General features: G+C 42.0%; 1 protein-coding gene across 6 annotated transcripts in view; it reads left to right on the top strand.

Annotated features, from left to right (window-relative positions):
- Positions 1 to 19,026, top strand: part of CADPS (calcium dependent secretion activator) — a 376,860-nt gene that overhangs the window by 270,778 nt on the left and 87,056 nt on the right. For all 6 annotated transcript variants that reach the window (XM_035106756.2, XM_035106772.2, XM_060271298.1 and 3 more), the window contains 3 exons: positions 2,147 to 2,253; positions 9,541 to 9,697; positions 12,484 to 12,625. In XM_035106756.2, coding sequence (XP_034962647.2) covers positions 2,147 to 2,253; positions 9,541 to 9,697; positions 12,484 to 12,625 — 406 coding nt within the window. The remainder of the gene's footprint in view (positions 1 to 2,146; positions 2,254 to 9,540; positions 9,698 to 12,483; positions 12,626 to 19,026) is intronic.

Raw genomic sequence — 19,026 nt, 5'->3', positions numbered from 1 at the left:
TTTATAACAGAACACTTATAAATTACATTTATTTATTTTTGTCTGCTCACAAATGTAACTTCGTGTAATAATGACCTCACTCCCTATGAACTTGGAATTTCCAACTTGGGATGAATAAGTAACTTGCCACTTATAATTTGTTTAGTTCAACAATTTATAAACCACATAGCGCCGTGTACGGTAAGGTTAAAAAGATACAATGATAAAGTTAAAACCAGTTCAAATTAACCATAAATTAAGAAAACTTGCTCGAAATCAAAAGCTCTTCACCAGGCGCCAGAAGTTTGACAGCGAGGGGAGCTTTCCGATCTCAGCCAGGAAGAAGTTCCACGGAACTGGGCCCACAGTATTGAACACGTGGTTCCTGGTGGATGGAGCAGTTGCTAAGGGCCTTGCAAATTGATACAAGGACGCTGAGGCTCACCTGGTTGGCATATACACAGCTGGTGGAAGCATATGCTCAGCTCAAGTTTATAGTAAGGGAATGTTTAGCTCAGGCATCCCCAAACTTCAGCCCTCCAGATGTTTTGGACTACAATTCCCATCTTCCCTGACCACTGGTCCTGTTAGCTAGGGATCATGGGAGTTGTAGGACAAAACATCTGGAGGGCTGCAGTTTGGGGATGCCTGGTTTAGCTAATGTTTTCTAAGTTCTTGAAAAACACTGGAAATTGTTTATAAAGGCAGTAATTCAACACTGACCTTAAGGCAGCAATGCCATACCCATGTGCTTGGGGGAAAGTCCTATTGAACACAGTAGGGCAAACTTCTAAGCAACTGGATTGCATTGTCAGTAAGATTTGTCTTAATAGTCTCATGGACTATTGTTGTTTTGTTTGGTGTGTATTTTTATGCTGTAAACCGCCCTGTGATCCTCGGATGAAGGACGGTGTAGAAATTTTATTTAAGAAGAAAAAAGAAAATAATCACTTAACATAATTGGATATTCAATAATAATAATAACAATAATAACAACAACAACAATTTTATTATTTATACCTGCCATTCTGGATGGGTTTCCCCCGCCACTCTGGGCGGCTTCCAGCAGAACACCGAAAACAGAATAAAACATCAAACATTAAAAACTTCCCTAAAGAGGGCTGTCTTCAGATGTCTTCTAAAAGTCAGATAGTTGTTTATTTCCTTGACACCTGATGGGAGGCCGTTCCACAGGGAGGCCCTCTGCCTGGTTTATCTGGATAACCATACTGTAATCTATAGTGTGCCCTAAATAAAGCGTTCTTCTACCTAACTACTATGTAGGAGCACTGGGCACAGCACATTTTGGCAGTCCTTCTGTTTTGTCACTATCTCGAGGCTCAGTGAGAGATCTGTTGGTGCGGGTATAGTTAGAGTTTGCTAATGCAATCTTCCCCTTTCCTAGAAAAAGAGGTGCCGGGACTCACCATGTGACAATAACTGCCTCCCTCGTTCTCTTAGAATAGCAAGGGTGCCCACCTGAGTGGTGCCGGAACTGAGTTCCGGCGAGTTCCAGCCGAAGAAAAGGCCTGGCCTTCCCTCCTTCCAGGTGGTTTGGAGTGCAGCTCCCATCAGCCCCTGTTGAAGTGGCCACAGTGAGCACCGTAATGACGCACAAATGTAGATGTAATCTGGTGTAACACCACTGGTGTCAACTGGGATGAATTAGCTTAAATCCTGTATTCTAACGTTCCTCATTTCTGAATCAGTTTAGATAATGCTCAAAATCACAAACAGTGTTTGAGATCCCCAGGACAACCATATGTATGCATAAACTGTGAAATCAGATGTTCCCTATGCAGATAGGACCAAGATGCTGTCTCTAGGAAATGCATTTTCAAGTAGTTACTTGATACCGTCTCAACTGCAAAGTAAAACAATTTGTACCGCATATTTAAATCCAAAGCTGGAGCACTGTTTTCATGGTATAACAACAAACGTGGCTTTATGGTTTGCTCAGTACTAACTACATAGCATTTTAACCCTTGCATGAAGTAGAGGTTCCTCTTTTCTTTCTTTCTTTAAAATTACTATTATTAATTACCCTGGGATTTTTCTTTTCTGTTCTGTTCCTTTTTTCTTTCTTTTTTTAAAGCAACCAATCTGTTGGCCTTACATTGAGCCTATCCTGTCTCACTCCATTTTAATTCAAGTTCTTGTACTACAGAAAATGTAGGTCGGTTAGTCACACCTGCCAAAAAGCTAGAAGATACAATTCGCTTGGCGGAATTGGTAATTGAAGTCCTACAGCAGAACGAAGAGCACCATGCAGAGGTGAGCAGCTGTGGCCTAAACATTTCTGAGTGGGGAGCTATTGGACCAAGTGTCATCTCTCTGCGTATTGCACCTCTAATTCTTTATGCCATAGGGTATGAGCAAGGCAAATCTACCCCCAAAATAAAAACTAAATATCACTAAAAGGAAAAATAATTTTACAGGGAAAGATATTTAAGGCTACAATCCCCTACACACGTACCCGGGAGTAAAATCCTGTTGACCTCATGCTTTTGAGTAGACGCATATAGGGCTCAACTGTAGAAGATTGATTAAACAACTATGGGCATAATTGCTTAACCATCACTTTACATGCTTTTTCAGTTGGGCTGGGGTTTAAAGAGGCAGTTCAGTTATGGATCGTACCCACCAATGGTCAGATTCTATTCTCAGGCTCTGTTCCAATGTAACATTTCGGAGAAGATTACCTGTGGAGAAATCCATAGAGAAAACATTACGTCGGAACGTTAAAAACTTCATGGATTTTGCAGGAGAGATCTGCAATAAGAGAATCTGATTGCTGCTGTTCCTTGCAAGAACAGAACCCCAAAAGCATATACTTTGCATTCCAATATAATGTGTTTTTGCCTGGGTTACTCCACTTGGTATACCTCAGCTTTGAAGTCAGTTTACCACTAATAATTTTATGTTGATTTATTAAATCATTGTGGAATGCAGCAAAATTTGGCCAATTTTCTTTTTCTTTTAACTGCTGAATAACCACAACATAAAAGGTTTCTAATTTAAGAGGTGGGCTAAGATGAGTTGAGGTTTGAGTTTTCTTGTTGTGCAAAAGCCATATTATATGTACCGAACAGCCAATAATAGAAATTAACCAATGAATTGACAACTGCCCAGGTTAGGTCAGGTCTCTATAGATGTTCAGTTGTTCATATGCTTTAATATGCAAGGAACTAAAGCATGCACAACAGGGCCCAAGAATACAGCTTCAGTTACTATTTATGTTGCCAGAAGTCTTGGCACAACTTGTGCCTTTCAGTGAGTAAGTTCTCCAGCAAAGGGAGAGCTGGTTTAGTTGCCACTCTTAAAGCAGCTTAGAATTCTGTTAGGATTTTAAAGCACACATGCATTAATCCAAAAAATGAAATTCTGACTCCTAAGTAGTCAGTGTGCATTTGCCATGTGGTGCCAGGATTTCATCCCCCCCCCATACAGGTGCATATATGAAGTTAAATTTGCATGTAAACTCATATCCAATGTTCTTTGAAAAATGTAGTGATCTGTGATAACCTTTTATATATATAAATGATCCTCTTAAAATTAAGATAAAACTATCCTTTGTTTTTAAATTTTAACACTGCAGCGTTAATTCCCCATTTTCTCCTTTCCTTTTCATTGACGTTTTTATATTGTATTAAATACATTTTAACATAAATAATTTCGCCATTAAAAAAACAACTACCATCAATCAGATGTCTAATAAAAGCAGAGTAAAATTAATTTATTTCTAGTGCGCAGCAATCCACGAGTCCCAACTAATGCCTGATTGCATATTTAAATTTCCTCCCTGTTTTTCTACTGTTCATTCAATCTTGGATGATCCCGGCAGGGGAAAGAGGTATGTGACTAAAGTGAATGAAACAAGTCACCTCCTGTCATATTTTCCTGCATGCCCTCTCGGTGCCATGTTTCCTAAGGGGATCTTCCCTGGGTCATCCTTGCTTTGTAACTCTGGAGCCAAGGAATGTAACAGCAACCTCTGTCGGAACTGCTTGTGGAATTGTAGCCCTACATGGCAGGGCCAATGTGGGGTGAAATTCTCCAGCCCGTGCATGTAGCGATGGATTTATTTTTACAAGCACTGCAGTTACATCCCAAACACTTGTCCTACCTGCCTGGGCTCTTTCCTCAGCCTGTTTACCTCTGTTGCTCACCGTACACCTGATCTCTATATACGGTAGTTTCCCGCTGCTGGTAATAAAAATAAATGCCAAAACTATTAGCTAGGATAGCTATAGCCTTCCTCTGATTTTGTTCATCGTGTGTATTGTTTTGGTATACAGTATATATAAATATATATACAATATGTACATATGGAGAGAGTGTTGATCCAAGGTTCAGGAGCGGAGCAAATTCTGCTTTCATGTTGTCGAAAGGCTAGCCATGTTAATTCAGAGAGCCTCCCAGCTCACTATCTCGCCTTTTTAATACACCTTGTGAAGGAATGAGAAACCTGTCATTGTTTGATAGCAAGACAATGGCAACAACTGATACAAGTGGCCAATGGCTGTGACTTTGAGGCATAGGTTCTGTAAGGAAAGCAGTTCACCACATGTTGAGAGCTACCACATGGAACAATGTTGGCAAGGGACATGTCTGTAGCGACCAGTACACACGCACACAATTCTGCTAGTCCAACGTTACCCAAGTAGAATGCAGATGGACCACTGGCGAACAGCAAGCCCACACAGGACCCTTAGTATATGAGCCCACCTTGACTGAAAGTAGTTATCTCTTAGAGCAGGGCTGGGGAACCTAGAATCATAGAATCATAGAGTTGGAAGAGACCACAAGGGCCATCCAGTCCAACCCCCTGCCAAGCAGGAAACACCATCAAAGCATTCTTGACACATGGCTGTCAAGCCTCTGCTTAAAGACCTCCAAAGAAGGAGACTCCACCACACTTCTTGGCAGCAAATTCCACTGTTGAACAGCTCTTACTGTCAGGAAGTTCTTCCTAATGTTTAGGTGGAATCTTCTTTCTTTTAGTTTGAATCCATTGCTCCGTGTCCGCTTCTCTGGAGCAGCAGAAAACAGCCTTTCTCCCTCCTCTATATGACATCCTTTTATATATTTGAACATGGCTATCATATCACCCCTGAACCTTCTCTTCTCCAGGCTAAACATACCCAGCTCCCTAAGCCGTTCCTCATAAGGCCTGGCATTGTAGCACTCTAGTTGCTGTTGGACTCCAGCTACCATCAACCTCAGCCAGCATTGCCAATATGCAGAGATGATGGGAGTTGTAGTCCAGCAACACCTGGAGGGCAACAGATTCTCCATCCCTGATTTAGAGAATCAATGCAAATCCATTTGGGATTTTATAGCTCAAGAGGACTAATGTGCAACAGAGGAATCCTAACCCCTGACCTGCCATGCTGAAGGAGGTTAGGATGTGGGCAGTACCTGGATTTGCTGGGATCCACTGGCAAGGCGCTGGGAGCTCTGCCACCATTGAGGTTCCCACTGCACCCTCCAAAAGCATGGTCTCTAGTGGCATCCCCACCAGCGCAAACCCTTGAAATGGGGTGTTTCAGGGAAGGGAAGGGGGTTAGCTTGCCTGGCCAAGAAATCTGCTGGATCTTAAGTCGACCCAGCTATCCACAATTGGCCTGATCCAGGCCTTTCTTCTCTGCAGCAGTGACTTTTACACTCTGTTCAGCCCTGCTGGGAATTAGGATTCCTCCATAAAATAAGTAAGTGTAGTGTAGATTGCTGATGTTATAGATGCTATGGCCAGTTGCCTTTCCCCCTCTCCCTCCAGAATTACTGACTTTGTACCATCAAAAAGACAAAACGGAAACACTCCTTTCTCTTACTTTCCATGAGTTTTCATAGGTACTTTTCACTTGAGGTTCACTGAAGACTTCGCCCGCATCCTCACATCACTTCCTGACAACCATTTAAGACACAGCAGCATGAGCACGTGGGAAGGGTATTGTAGAATGCACAGTGGATGAACACACCTGTTAATGGGCACACCTTTTAAAATTCCTTATACCAAGTGTAACCACACAGAAAGGCAAACAGCTGTCCGGGGGGGGGGGGGTAATTGAAACATTATCAGGAAAACTATTTCTTCCTAGTTCATAGTTCGTTTGTTAACAATTAGCAAGCGCACAACACTCCTCACCCCTGCCTCCCTCCCCCCCCCCGGAAAAACCCCCAGAGAACAGTGAAGGTTATCATTAAATATGTGCTGTACAATTAATTCCATTTAAGCAAAAGGGCCCTGAACTGTGTTGTTGAACAGTTGCGAAAGCTAAAGTTGATGTTCAGATCCCAACAGACATCTTATAGCCTTTAAGTCTATGCCATTTGTCTCGTTTTTTGTAAACCCACACCCCCGCCGCCGCCGCAAAACCAAGTAACAGGGCATTTTATAAGGCAGTAGCTACCATAGGCAGTTTCAGTACTGCCGTTCTCTCTCCTTATGTATGTATACGTAGGAGTATGTATATATGTATTTTACCTCCTGGGAGGCATGCATATATATACATGAGTTCCCATGGGTATAGAGGGGAATTGTAGGTGTGGTGATGTAGAGAGGACACTTCCTTTCCATGCTTGGGACAAAGAAGGTAAGTAGATGGCAAACTAAACTTTTCTTTGTTGAACTGGATTGTTGAGTAGCACCATGTTACTTCTCTCATTTTGGAGAAAGAAGGAACGATATACTGTGTTCACAGGGCAATAGGCTTGGCATGAATGAACAGACTTACTAAGTGCAAGCTAACAGATACTTAAGCATTTTTCTTCGGAAATGTCCGTGATCCTTTCTTCTGAATTTCTAAAGGATTGGCGCTCTCTCTCTCTCTCTCTCTCTCTCTCTCTCTCTCTCTCTCTCTCTCTTTTCACTCATAGGTATGTTTATTATGTGTGGACATTATTACTGATAGGTATCTTCCACTGCTGCCAATCCAGTGTGATTTATAACACGGTGTTTTAGTCCAGAAGATAAAGCAAACCCTATAAAGATAACAATAGCAATCGATAACCTGAGCCAAACAAAGCAGGAAATTGTCAACGCTGTGCAATATTTTGTCAGGGAAGAAATACAGAACTTTTAAGGATTACAATCCCTTGAAATCTCCGAAAGGAATCTGATGGGCCATTGTGGAAAGCAAAATGCTGGACTAGATGAACCTTTGGTGTGATCCAGCAGAACTCATCTGCATGAAATTTCCGTAACAACTAGTCTGTTAGAATTAAATTTCCCCTGAAAATCTGGATATGATGCAAATCAGATACTTGTGCAAATCAGATATCTACAAAGGCGACATTAATAGAAAATAGTAAAACGATTATAGCGATTACATATAAAGTAATATAGAGCTCTTAATGTTAAAGTGTCATGGAACTATAATGCTATATAGCGATTCAAATTTATATGATCTTAAACCCTCACACCATGCCTTGATATTTCATACTATGGATCCCTTGGCACATATCCACATAGGAGTTTTCTGTGGGAACCAGGACAAAAAAACCAGTATCTGAACAAAGAGAGCCCCTTTATGTCTGAACTGGCACATCAGAGGTACAATTCCTCCTGCCTTCCTCGGGACTTCCTGTTAAAAATTAATATAATCCATGTCAGGGTGCACTACTTGTAGTAAAAAAAGGATGCCTGAGTAGGTTAAGGAATAGTTTAGAATGAGAAAGTTGGCAATTTGGGCCCTTCAGTGAATCATTCGAATGTTTATTAATTTCTGTTAATGTATCGAAAATAATGCATTGCAAAACAAAGTAGGGGTTCAGTCCATCCATTCATTTCTATTTGAATCGTTTCCCCCATCCACTGATAAAAAATATACCATTACAATTGACATGATTAATCACTAACAATTTCTGTTCAGTTGTATGTACTTATTCATTTTATGCACAGTGTTTCTTAGCCACCTTCCAGCAAAAATGTCCACAAAACATTTCTAATTGAAGACATGTCTAATTGAAACAGTATAAAACAATCATTTAAAACTATATAAATCAGCAATTGGAAATCTGCTGTAAACTCAAGAAATGACTGGCAGAATAAAGAGGTCGTCATCTGCTTCTGAAAAGAGCTTGGAGAATACATAGATTGTACAAAACTAAGACATTCTCAAAGTAGGCCCAATGGATTTAAGCAGTGCTTTTTTATTTTATAGATGTTTAGGGAGTACTCTCATTTTCCTACTCATATTGAAATACTGCCTCTCATTGAGGCCAAACTTAGAATCACAAAATGTTTAAAGGTATGCATACCCCTGCATCACCCCAGAAAAAAAGCACTGGATTTAAGTCAGTTGTGGTTTTCTTGGTCCTTGATTTCAGTGGGTCTACTCTCTGAGTATGACCTAGTTGGATACAAACCATAGAACTCTCAGGGATGCACATTCCATAACTCTGGGGCCACCACAGAAAAGGCACTGCTCCTGTCAGATTGACAGTGTTACCTCCTCGGAGGATGGAACACAGAGCCGGACCGCATTGGCAGATTTAAAAGTGGCTGTTTCATCAAATATACTTAGCCTTTTCCTCACTGTCAAGTCTAACTTTTTTTCTCCCCTTGGTAAATGCTAATGACATTTTTTTTAACCTTGTATAAACACCAAACTGTTGAATAGTTTCCGTATTGCCTAACAGTTACAAGGTCCTGTTGATAGCTCCACTCATACTGCATGTTCCTAAGCAGAAGTGATTTTAAACACGCATGCATGTGTTCCAAACACATTCACATCTGAGTCATGTATGATGTGAATGTCACTTCAGAAAAGCTGTACAGTGAATTCTCGAGGACCCATCCGCATGACGAAAGAGTTACTTCACTGATATTTCTTGGTTTTCAACTTTAGATTTATTTCCTGCTGTAGGCACACCCTGGCTTGATGGTTCTTCTAATGCCAACCTTCTAAAACTGGGTGGTAATTCTTCCATTCTAAGTGGGGCAAACCAGCTCTAATTACTTTAAAGGTTAAATGAGTTAAATTAAGGTAGGGATCTTTTTTTTAATTGATTGGTTGACTTTGCATTGTTAATGTGAGGTGTTTTAGGGCCAGTCAATTCCCGTGAAAGTGCTGTTCTCACATTGCAGTTGTCAGTCCAATTCTAGATGGATTTTTGACAGCATCGTGGGAAAGAAAAGGAGAAAACCCGCAAACACAGTGAAGAAACTCCCAGATGTTTTATATTTTAGACAAAGAACTAGTTTACCCCTGTAGCAAATAGCATGATCTAAAAGGAATTGAATGGGTTATTGTAAACTGAACAAGCAGGCATCCTCTGTTGCATTACAGATATGTAGACAAAGTATACAGTTCTGATTCAACGCTCCTGGAGAAGTTCCTGCCAAAAGGTAGCAGGGGCTTGATGGCTACACCATATCTGCACTATGCGAGTGTTTTGTACTGCTGTTCTCTTTACAATAAAGCTAGTTTCCAGTAGGATCCCCATTAGTAGTTGTTGTTTTCAGAATGCCTATTACATGTGCGAAAATGCACTGTGGTTTAGGATATCACTAATACTTCTTTCACTTTTTACCCCCGCCCCCTACTCCATTTAAAGGCCTTTGCTTGGTGGTCAGATTTAATGGTTGAGCACGCGGAAACCTTCCTTTCCTTGTTTGCGGTGGACATGGATGCTGCGCTAGAGGTCCAGCCCCCTGATACCTGGGACAGCTTTCCACTCTTTCAACTTCTAAATGATTCGCTTCGTAGTGACTGTACGTATTGTATTTGGACGTTTAATGTTCATTCTCTGATAGGGCAAAACAGTTGTTTCCTGGTTCTTTGTGGAATAAAAGCGGCCTTTGCTAATTCGTTTGACTCTCAGTGGTTTTGGAAGAAAGGCATTATTGTTTATTCATACTCAGGGAACTACAGTGGTACCTCGGTTTACCTCAGTTTACTTAACCTGAAGCGTACTTAACCTGAAGTGAACTTTCCCATTGAAAGTAATGGAAAGTGGATTAATCCGTTCCAGACGGTCTGTGGAGTACTTAAACTGAAGCGTACTTAACCTAAAGCGAACTGTCCCATTGAAAGTAATGGAAACTGGATTAATCTGTTCCAGACGGGTCCGCGGAGTACTCAACCTGAAGCGTACTTAACCCGAGGTATGAGTGTAATTGGTTCCGGAAGTCCATACTTAACCTGAAGCGTACTTAACCTGAAGCGAACTTTCCCATTGAAAGTAATGGAAAGTGGATTAATCCGTTCCAGACGGTCCACGGAGTACTTAAACTGAAGCATACTTGACCTGAAGCGAACTTTCCCATTGAAAGTAATGGAAAGTGGATTAATCCGTTCCAGACGGGTCCGCGGAGTACTCAACCTGAAGCGTACTTAACCCGAGGTATGAGTGTAATTGGTTCCGGAAGTCTGTACTTAACCTGAAGCGTACTTAACCTGAAGCGAACTTTCCCATTGAAAGTAATGGAAAGTGGATTAATCCTTTCCAGACAGGTCCGCGGAGTACTTAAACAGAAAATACTCAAACCGAGGCGTACTTAAACCGAGGTATGACTGTATGTACTTTACATATGTAAACTCCTCAAAGACAGTATCAAACCTTTCTATCGACTCATTGAAACCAGCTTATAAATGAATAACACCAGCCAGTTATGCAGTTGGTTGGTGGTGCTTATTAGCAGTGCTTTTTGTTAGCATGACTGTGTTGAGGCCATCAATTTCAGTAGGTATACTCTGAGTAAACTTTAGCTGAATACCACTCTGTATGCATAATAAATGGGAGCGAGAACCACATGTGCCACTGCAGAGTTCTACTTCAGTTGCTCATGCAACCAGAGAAATAAGTCATGTTTCACAGAGAAAAGCAGCTCTGCTCTGTGGTAGCATGGACAGCCGTAGTCAAAACTTCAGTGAAGGGATGTGCAGAAATTTCTAATGCATGTGCAGATCGCTGTGTTGGGTTTTTTTATTTTGTTTTGTTTGTTATGGCTATCGTATTCTCCTTCCAATTTGTTCATGGCAATAGCTCGTTGATGTAAGTTAATTATTCCCAGCTGATGAATCAGAACTATCTAGTTAGGATGGGGGGAGGCCTACAACCCTCCAGATCCGGTTGCACTAAAATTCCCATCATTCCTGACCTGGCTATGCTGGCTGGAGCTGATGGGAGTTAGAGTCCTGCATTGTCTAAAGAGCCACAGGTTCCCAAACTCTGATCTAGGTTGTGGGAACCTGCAGGCAGAGAGTGTTGAGCATTGCGTGGCAAAAAGATGTGAGTGGGATTGGTGTTTGAAGAGGGTTGAAAGGTGAATCTTAAATAAATACAAATGTCTGTGAAATAACATCTGAGTGCTCATGATGAGCACTGGGTGCAAGCCTAAGGACATTCTATACCATAAACTTGAACCCGTTTAAGACTGCAATTAAACCCCATTGAATACTGTGGGGTTTACTTCCAAGCCCTAGGCTCCAGCTCACCCCGCAACGGGTTGAGCTCCCATTGCTCAGTCCCTGCTCCTGCCAACCTAGCAGTTCGAAAGCACGTCAAAGTGCAAGTAGATAAATAGGTACCGCTCCAGCAGGAAGGTAAACGGCGTTTCTGTGTGCTGCTCTGGTTCACCAGAATGACCTGGAAGCTGTATATCAGCTCCCTCGGCCAATAAAGCGAGATGAGCGCTGCAACCCCAGAGTCATCCACAACTGGACCTAATGGTCAGGGGTCCCTTTATCTTTATCTTTACTTTTACCTTACTTCCAAGCAGACCTGCATCAGGTTGTGCTGCACATGTTGCAGTTTCCCTTCAAGGACACATGGAAACTGTAGTTCCAAAGAGCTGGATACAGGGATTTTTCATGGCATTTTTCACACTCATAAAAAACTACAGTTCCCATGATGCCTTGGTGTTCAGTTTATATCTACAGTGGTACCTCTACTTACGAATTTAATGCGTTCTGAACACACATTTGTAAGTCGAAAAAAATTGTAAGTCAAATCGCATAGGAATGCATTGGGAGAAAAAATTCGTAAGTCGAAGCAACCCTATCTAAAAATTCGTAAGTAGAAAAAATCCTATCTAAACTGCATCCAAGATGGCAGACGGAGCTCCATTTGTAAGTAGAAACATTCGTAAGTAGAGGTGCCACTGTATTGTTTATATGGGATCAAATATCCAAGGATTTAAAGTGACGCACCTAAGGAAATCTTAATCGGTACAAAGCATCTTCAGCATTTTTGTACCCAGTACTAAGAACACAACGGTTTTGCTAATACTTGTGCTGCCACTAATGGGTATGATTTTATTGTTTGCTTATTTGAAGGGAAATGGTAATATTGCAGTTACTCAACTCATAAAAATCACTGAAATGTAGAGTAAATAGTTTGGTGGCAAAGCCTTTTATTTGCCAGGACCTTTTCTAGCTGAATTGTTTTGCCCTGTAAAGTATTGTTTTGAGCTCAAAAATTTATGCTGTGTGATAAATATGATAGTTTGGGTTGCTGCGAAAGACTTCTTACCATGCTTTTATTTATTTATTCTAGATAATTTGTGCAATGGAAAATACCACAAACATCTTCAAGACCTGTTTGCCCCACTTGTTGTTAGATATGTCGATCTCATGGAATCCTCAATTGCACAGTCAATTCACAGGGGATTTGAGCGGGAGTCATGGGAGCCAGTAAAGTAAGGAAACCTCCTTTGATACAATTGGAGTTTTCGGGTACAAGAGGACTCATACGCAGATGAATTAGTAAAACAGTAGATGCTCTGTGGATATTTTTTTTTTTTTGTTTGGGTGCATGAAATAGAAGGTCTTGAAAGAGAAGTCCACTGGTTTTATGGAAGATTTTATAGCTACTCTGCAGTATATTATGCATTGTTAACTTTTAATTACAGTGGTGCCTCGCTTAACAAACGCCCCGTAAGACAAAATTTTCGCTATAAGAAAGGATTTTTCTAGCGGAGGTTGCCTCACTAGACAAATTCGTTTTACGAAAAATTCGTCTAGCGAATCGCGGTTTCCCATAGGAATGCATCGAAATTCAATTAATGCGTTCCTATGGGCAATTTTTTTTAAAAAAAATTCAATGCATTCCTATGGGATTCGCTAGACAAATTTTTCGTTATAAGAATAGACCTGTGGAACGAATTAAATTTGTCTAGTGAGGCACCACTGTATTTGCATTCTGGAATGCAAAGATAGAGCATGAGTGAAAGTTTTCTCATTTGTCTCTTTTTGCCCAACTATTAAACACTTCATAGCCCAACTATTAAACACTTAAGCATGGTGCTGTATTCTTCACTAAGCAATACTAACCACTTATTATCTGATGTAGGAAAAGCTGAATCGTGGGTCAGCTGGTGGTTGTAGCTTCTTTCCATATCATTCTTGCTAGTGCTTGGGATCACTTACCACACGTGAGAGGTCAGTTGACAAGTGGTAGGATTCGCCTTGCTGCTTGGAAGGATGATGAAGATGGCCAAGTCACTCGGGGCTGAGAGAAATCTTTTCAGAGTATTTGGCTGATCTTTGAGTTGATGGACAGGGCTAGTGAAATGGTTCCTTGCCACCTGGCTCTTGGCCTCAGCTTGCAGCTAATGGAATTCCTGCAGGTGATGTGGGACAAAACTGCTAAGAAGCAACTCCTATCCCACTGCCAGTAATGCATAAATGAACCTACATCTTAGACTCAAGCCTAAATCCAGGTACTCAAGAGTAACTAAACTAGTTGGTGCACCTGAGCCTTGTGGTTCTAACCTGCAACACTTATTTTCCTTATGAAAGAAGCAGGGGAAAACATATTCTTTTCCATATTCAGTTAAGGCTGATGCCTAGTTTGGGTTACAAATGCAGTATTATTGTTGTTGCTGCTGTTACATCAAAAACTTGATGGCATGTAAAAAGCCTGATCTTAGACCTGATGCCATTGAGTGGTTTTCTAATAAGTGTCGTGTTCCCAGTACTTGTGTGAACTGACTATGAGTTTCTTATTGGGAAGCAATTTCTTCTTTTGACCCTACCATCAAGCAAAAAGCATTCAGAAAAAAAAAGATGGAACCTCCAGGGAAATTTGCCCAAAGGTGGAATCGCGTGTTACTTGCCAAGGCAAGTAATGAAACCGTGAAAATCACCTCTAAGGGGCCAATGTGCTTCGTGGGGAGGCTCTTTTCACCAAAGAAAACTGGTTCTTGTCTCAAAACATGTTTGGGAAATACATTAATTAATAGTTGCACCATATAATTTTTGTTTTACATTTTATTTTAGGCAACAATACTGAAACATATACTTGAGAGATAGTGCACACATCTATGCACTTTGTAGTTTTAAATGAATTTAGATTTTCCTTTTTTAAAACATGCCGTTCGGTCTATTAGATCCAAGCCAGAGTCCACAATTTATTTATTCCACATTAGTTCCATGATCTGCATAATTGAGTTGTTGTTTGCAGTCACTTTTTTTTCCTGCACATGTTCTCTTTCTTATAAAAGTCTGCTGCTTTTGAATAGCAATCTCTGTTTCTAAATTGATTCAGGGATATTTAATTGTATCAGAGTTGCTTACCTTGTGCATGAAGATCTATTGATTTTAGTGGTGATGTTGTGCAGGAAAGCTACTCAGGGCTTTCTCTTTATATGTTATCTTTAAAAGTTGTATAAAGGTGGGGGGTTTTGTTTGTTTTTAGAAATGCCCTTCAAGCCTAACATGGCCACACTCCAGTAGCAACTGGCATATCTAAGTCCCATTGATTTCAGCCAGAGACTTGAGGATGTAGTTAACTCTCCTGTTAAAATCTAAGGGAATTAAACGTGTGTCATTGGCTGAATCATGCCATGCGGTTGCGGGCGGTGGAGGGATTACACTTGTCTATTTATACCAATCTTTTGTCAGCTTCACTAAATTCTTACACTGGATTTGTATTTAAGGGTATGTGCCATTTTTTATTCACAAATGAAAATGTAAATTCATGAAGACTTTGTTGGATTTTGAATATGAAAAGAGAGCGATCCAAATCAGGAACAGGGGCTGCTGCTTGATGGGGGTGAATGGTGCCAACAAGTGGAAGAGGAACATAGAAGCTGCCTTATGCTGATTTGGACCATCTAACTCAGACACCGACCATGGTTCTCCCGGACTTCAGACAGCAGCCTCGCCCAGCCCATAACTGAAATACGAAATAAAGCAATTGCAATAAAACAACATGGCAATTAAAACAGGGGACACCGAAGGACACCCAGGAGTGCAGATCTTTGGACTGGCCACACAGCACTGCCGCCAGACTGCACGGATCTGGGCACTCTAGCTGTGCCCTAACAAACTTGGCAACATTGCAGGCAATTCTGGAGCACGCCTCACAGATCTTCCATGCAGTCACGTAAGCCATCTTCAGCTGGCCCTGGTGATTCCCAGGCTGTTTACTCTGGATGAGTTCTGCAAGCCAGTAGAGTTCTTCTGCTGCAGGAGATTCCAGACTGCTTTACTTTTGCAAGCAGTCGTCCTCTTCCATTACCCGCTGCCTTGCAATACATCTTTGAGAAGAAAAGGCTAAACCCTACACAAATCCACAGTGGAGTCCCAAAGATTGCTGGATGGCATATTTCCAGCGACTCCTGCAGCCAAGCTGGTGCCAAATGCATTGCTCTGCTTTCCTTTAGACCACACTGGCGAGGCCAATAAGAGGGTCTTGTCCTCTGGGCACCCCTGGACCTCCATACACACTGCCCAGTCTTGTGCCCTGGACAGATCCCTTTGGTGCTGCTAATGCAGCAAAAACCACACAGGAGGCAGCAGTTACTAAATACTAGTCTCTGCAGCCATAGCAGGCTCTGTCATCCTCCAGCGGTCTGACTTCACCCCTGGAGGCACACTCCATTGTCTCTCAAGACAGACAGATGCCAACAACAACAACAACATCCTGTTCTGAACATCGTTAAGAAGTAACATCATTAAGAAGTATAATCCTGTCTTTCAGGAGCATCTACTCCTTTCAGGACTCAGCTTGCCACATCACAGTGTGAATTACCTTCAGCCTGTCCATGTTGTGTAGGAGGAGCTTTATTTCATTCAGAGTTATTCCCACCTACCACTGAGACAAAGCCTCGGAATCCCGTTGCTAATGACAGTGGTACTTTGTACAGAGAGGCTGCCTCCCCTCCTAGAGGAGTCCAGCCATAGACTGAGTGCTGGGGTGGGGGACCTGGGGGGAAGTCCAGATGTCATTGGACTCCAGCTCCCATTAGTCCCAGACAGCAAGGCCAGCAGTGACAGTTATGGTAGTCCAAGAACTTTTAGAAGGCCACAGATTCCTCATCCCTGGTGCAATCGCCAGAAGCCAATGGTTGGAAGCCACTGCTTTAGCATATATAGGGTTTTCAGCCTGTGTTAATAACAAAGCTAATAATGTGACCTCCATACAGTGTAAATTATTACTGGCAAATATTCGCCTCCCATCTGAGAGAATTGGAGAAAAGCTTTCAACTTTATCTGGAAGAGAAAGCAAGAGATGCATATGTCTCACGGAGCCTTCTGCTGTCTTGCTTTGAATCATTAGGTCGAATTGTGTGGATGGAATCTCATTACCTCTCGCAGGCCAAGAAGTTCTATCACAACACAGAGTCTTTAGAATAGACCTTTTGACATGCCTGCCTGCAAATCAAGGTTGAAATATATGGCACTTTATTTAACCTAACCAGATGGCTCTATAAGAGATTGTAGATTTAAAAAAAAAATCATAGCAAAATGCTGCAGAGCACCTTTGAAATTAACTCGAGCCATACATAGAGATAAGCGTTGTAAGCACCAAAGAGTCCCTACAAATGCTGTATAAATATGCCTCTCTTTGTTTTATTTTATTGTTACTATTATTTCACCCATTCTGCAAAAGCTGCAAACCTTATCAAGGTGAGTCGTCTTGCTTTTTGAAAGGTTTGCACAGCTTGGTAATTGTGGGAATGTTAGGGATGTGGATTAGGATATATTATTAGATAGATCCTATCCAAGCTTGTGTTAGCAAGCTTCCAATATCAGCAGAGTGACATTCCCCTTTTGTGCGCAGCAAAGCGTGAGCGTTAGGTTTGTTAGAACCTCTGCAACAATATTATACTTCAATATTATACTTCCTGGCAAATCCCCTTTTTCCCTCTTAAAAGAAATACACGACACAACAGTATTAAAATAAGATAGAGTTTACTCACATGACATCCTGAGTTAACAGCATAATCTCAGAAAGGCAGGCTTACGTAGAAAAGTTACAAATATATACAGGTGGTGGAGACTACTTAGTAAATTAAGGCTCCATCTGGTCTCTCTCTTGGCAGCAGGCCGAGAGGGAGAACCATCCTAACTGGAGATTCTCTGGAGATGTGTTCCCATTGAAGGAGAAAAGGCTAAGAGAGAGAATGGCTGCTGGCTGGGAGCTTCTATCTGCCAGCTAATCCATCTCATCTGCATATCTGGAGGAACAGGAAGCTGAACTTAGTCAGGTGTCCCTCCAGGTGAGTTCCTGTTAGTGGACACTCTAGGAACTGTTGTGACTTGTCTGCCCCAGTGTTCCATCCCACAGTAATTGTGGACAAAACCATGCAGGATAAATTAATCGAAGCAAGGCAGCAACCCTAACACAGTTTTCCAAAACGCTGAATATGCAAGATAAATCTATTCACTGGAGATTAAATGCAGAGAGTCACATGAGGGAAGGGATCAAAGCAACAGCACCTTTGGACTCGTTGCTCGATGAACTCCAGGGTATTCTGCAACCACCCAGATTTCAATGCACTGAGGAATTTAGTCAACAGAACTTGGCTCATCTGGAGCAAGGTCACGGTACACAGGTCAGCTACCACACGAGAAAGGGCAGCAGGACAAGCCTGTTAGCTCCACCCCCATCCACATCCATTTTAGTCAGGTGCCTTGAGTTGGAAGGTGACTTTCTGCAGCAGAGAGCCTCCTGTATCTATGGGTGCTTTCTGTGTGTTTTGGGACACAGAGTAGGTAAAGCTAACATACTTGTCTTTGCTGGAGCCCCCTCACTCACACCTACATACAGGGCAAATTGCCTGTGTACATAATGCCTGAATAGGGCTTGTGTGTCCCTTACAGGAAATCATTTAAGAAAAAATGCATTATTTTCATTAATACTGTACTTTGATGCGATTTGATGTCATTGTTAAGAGTAATGACTACCACAGAAATAAATATTTTTATAAAACAAAGAAGTTCAAACCCGGGTGGGTGGGGAATAGGCTGTAGGCCCTGAGAAAGAGAGCATCAGTAGTACTCACCGAAAAAGCCTTTCTCATATTTCGTCCAGCAGATGGTGTCCGAAACTTTCCATATAATGTATTTTTCCTTCTATAAGACACCCCCTATTTTGGGAGATGGCCTCATGTATAAGACACCCCCTAATTGTTGACATTATTTTTAAGGGGGAAAAACCTAGTCTTCTATACGGAAAAATACGGTATCTCTGAGGAGACCATACATAATTAGTCTCCCCACGCCTGGGGCTGTAAGGTGGTGCCCACGCCAGCCTGGCAACAGCCTTCGGAATCGGACGTAATTGCAGGGGGGGTGGGGAACTGGAGGAATTTACTAAAGATGGTGGTTGCAGCTACATGCAAGGACATGGCCATGGTGGCTAACCCCCAGTTCTTCAGGGACACAAGGTATGGCAGGACATGCACCTCTCATGCCTGAGGGGAGTCTGGGCCCACCCCGGCATGAGACCTAAAGGCTTCAAAGGAAGACGATGCCCTGGAGTACGTTTGGAATGTGGAAGGTGCGATGGACTGTAATGCTCCCTGCATCACATCGTGCCTCCGAGTGCCCACAGGTCCTCAGGAAAGGACCCTGGCTCCAACTGAGCGCCGGGTGCCAGAGCTCAAAAGCCATCCTCCTGAAATTGAGACAGAGTGTCCGCTGTGCTATTACCGAGCCCTAGAACAAAAACTGGCTGAAAAGGAGATGTTAGCCAGCTGGAGCACAAATGGCCATAACAACCTCAGGCCATGCCAGAAGGTCAGCCAGAAGGTCATGCGAGAAGGCCAGAACCCTCACCACCACTTGATTGTCAGACCCTGAAGTTCCA

Source organism: Zootoca vivipara, chromosome 2, assembly GCF_963506605.1.
Source record: "Zootoca vivipara chromosome 2, rZooViv1.1, whole genome shotgun sequence".
In the NCBI taxonomy this organism is placed as follows: Eukaryota; Metazoa; Chordata; class Lepidosauria; order Squamata; family Lacertidae; genus Zootoca; species Zootoca vivipara.
Note: the sequence above shows the minus strand (reverse complement) of the source record. Positions and strands in the feature narration are given on the sequence as shown.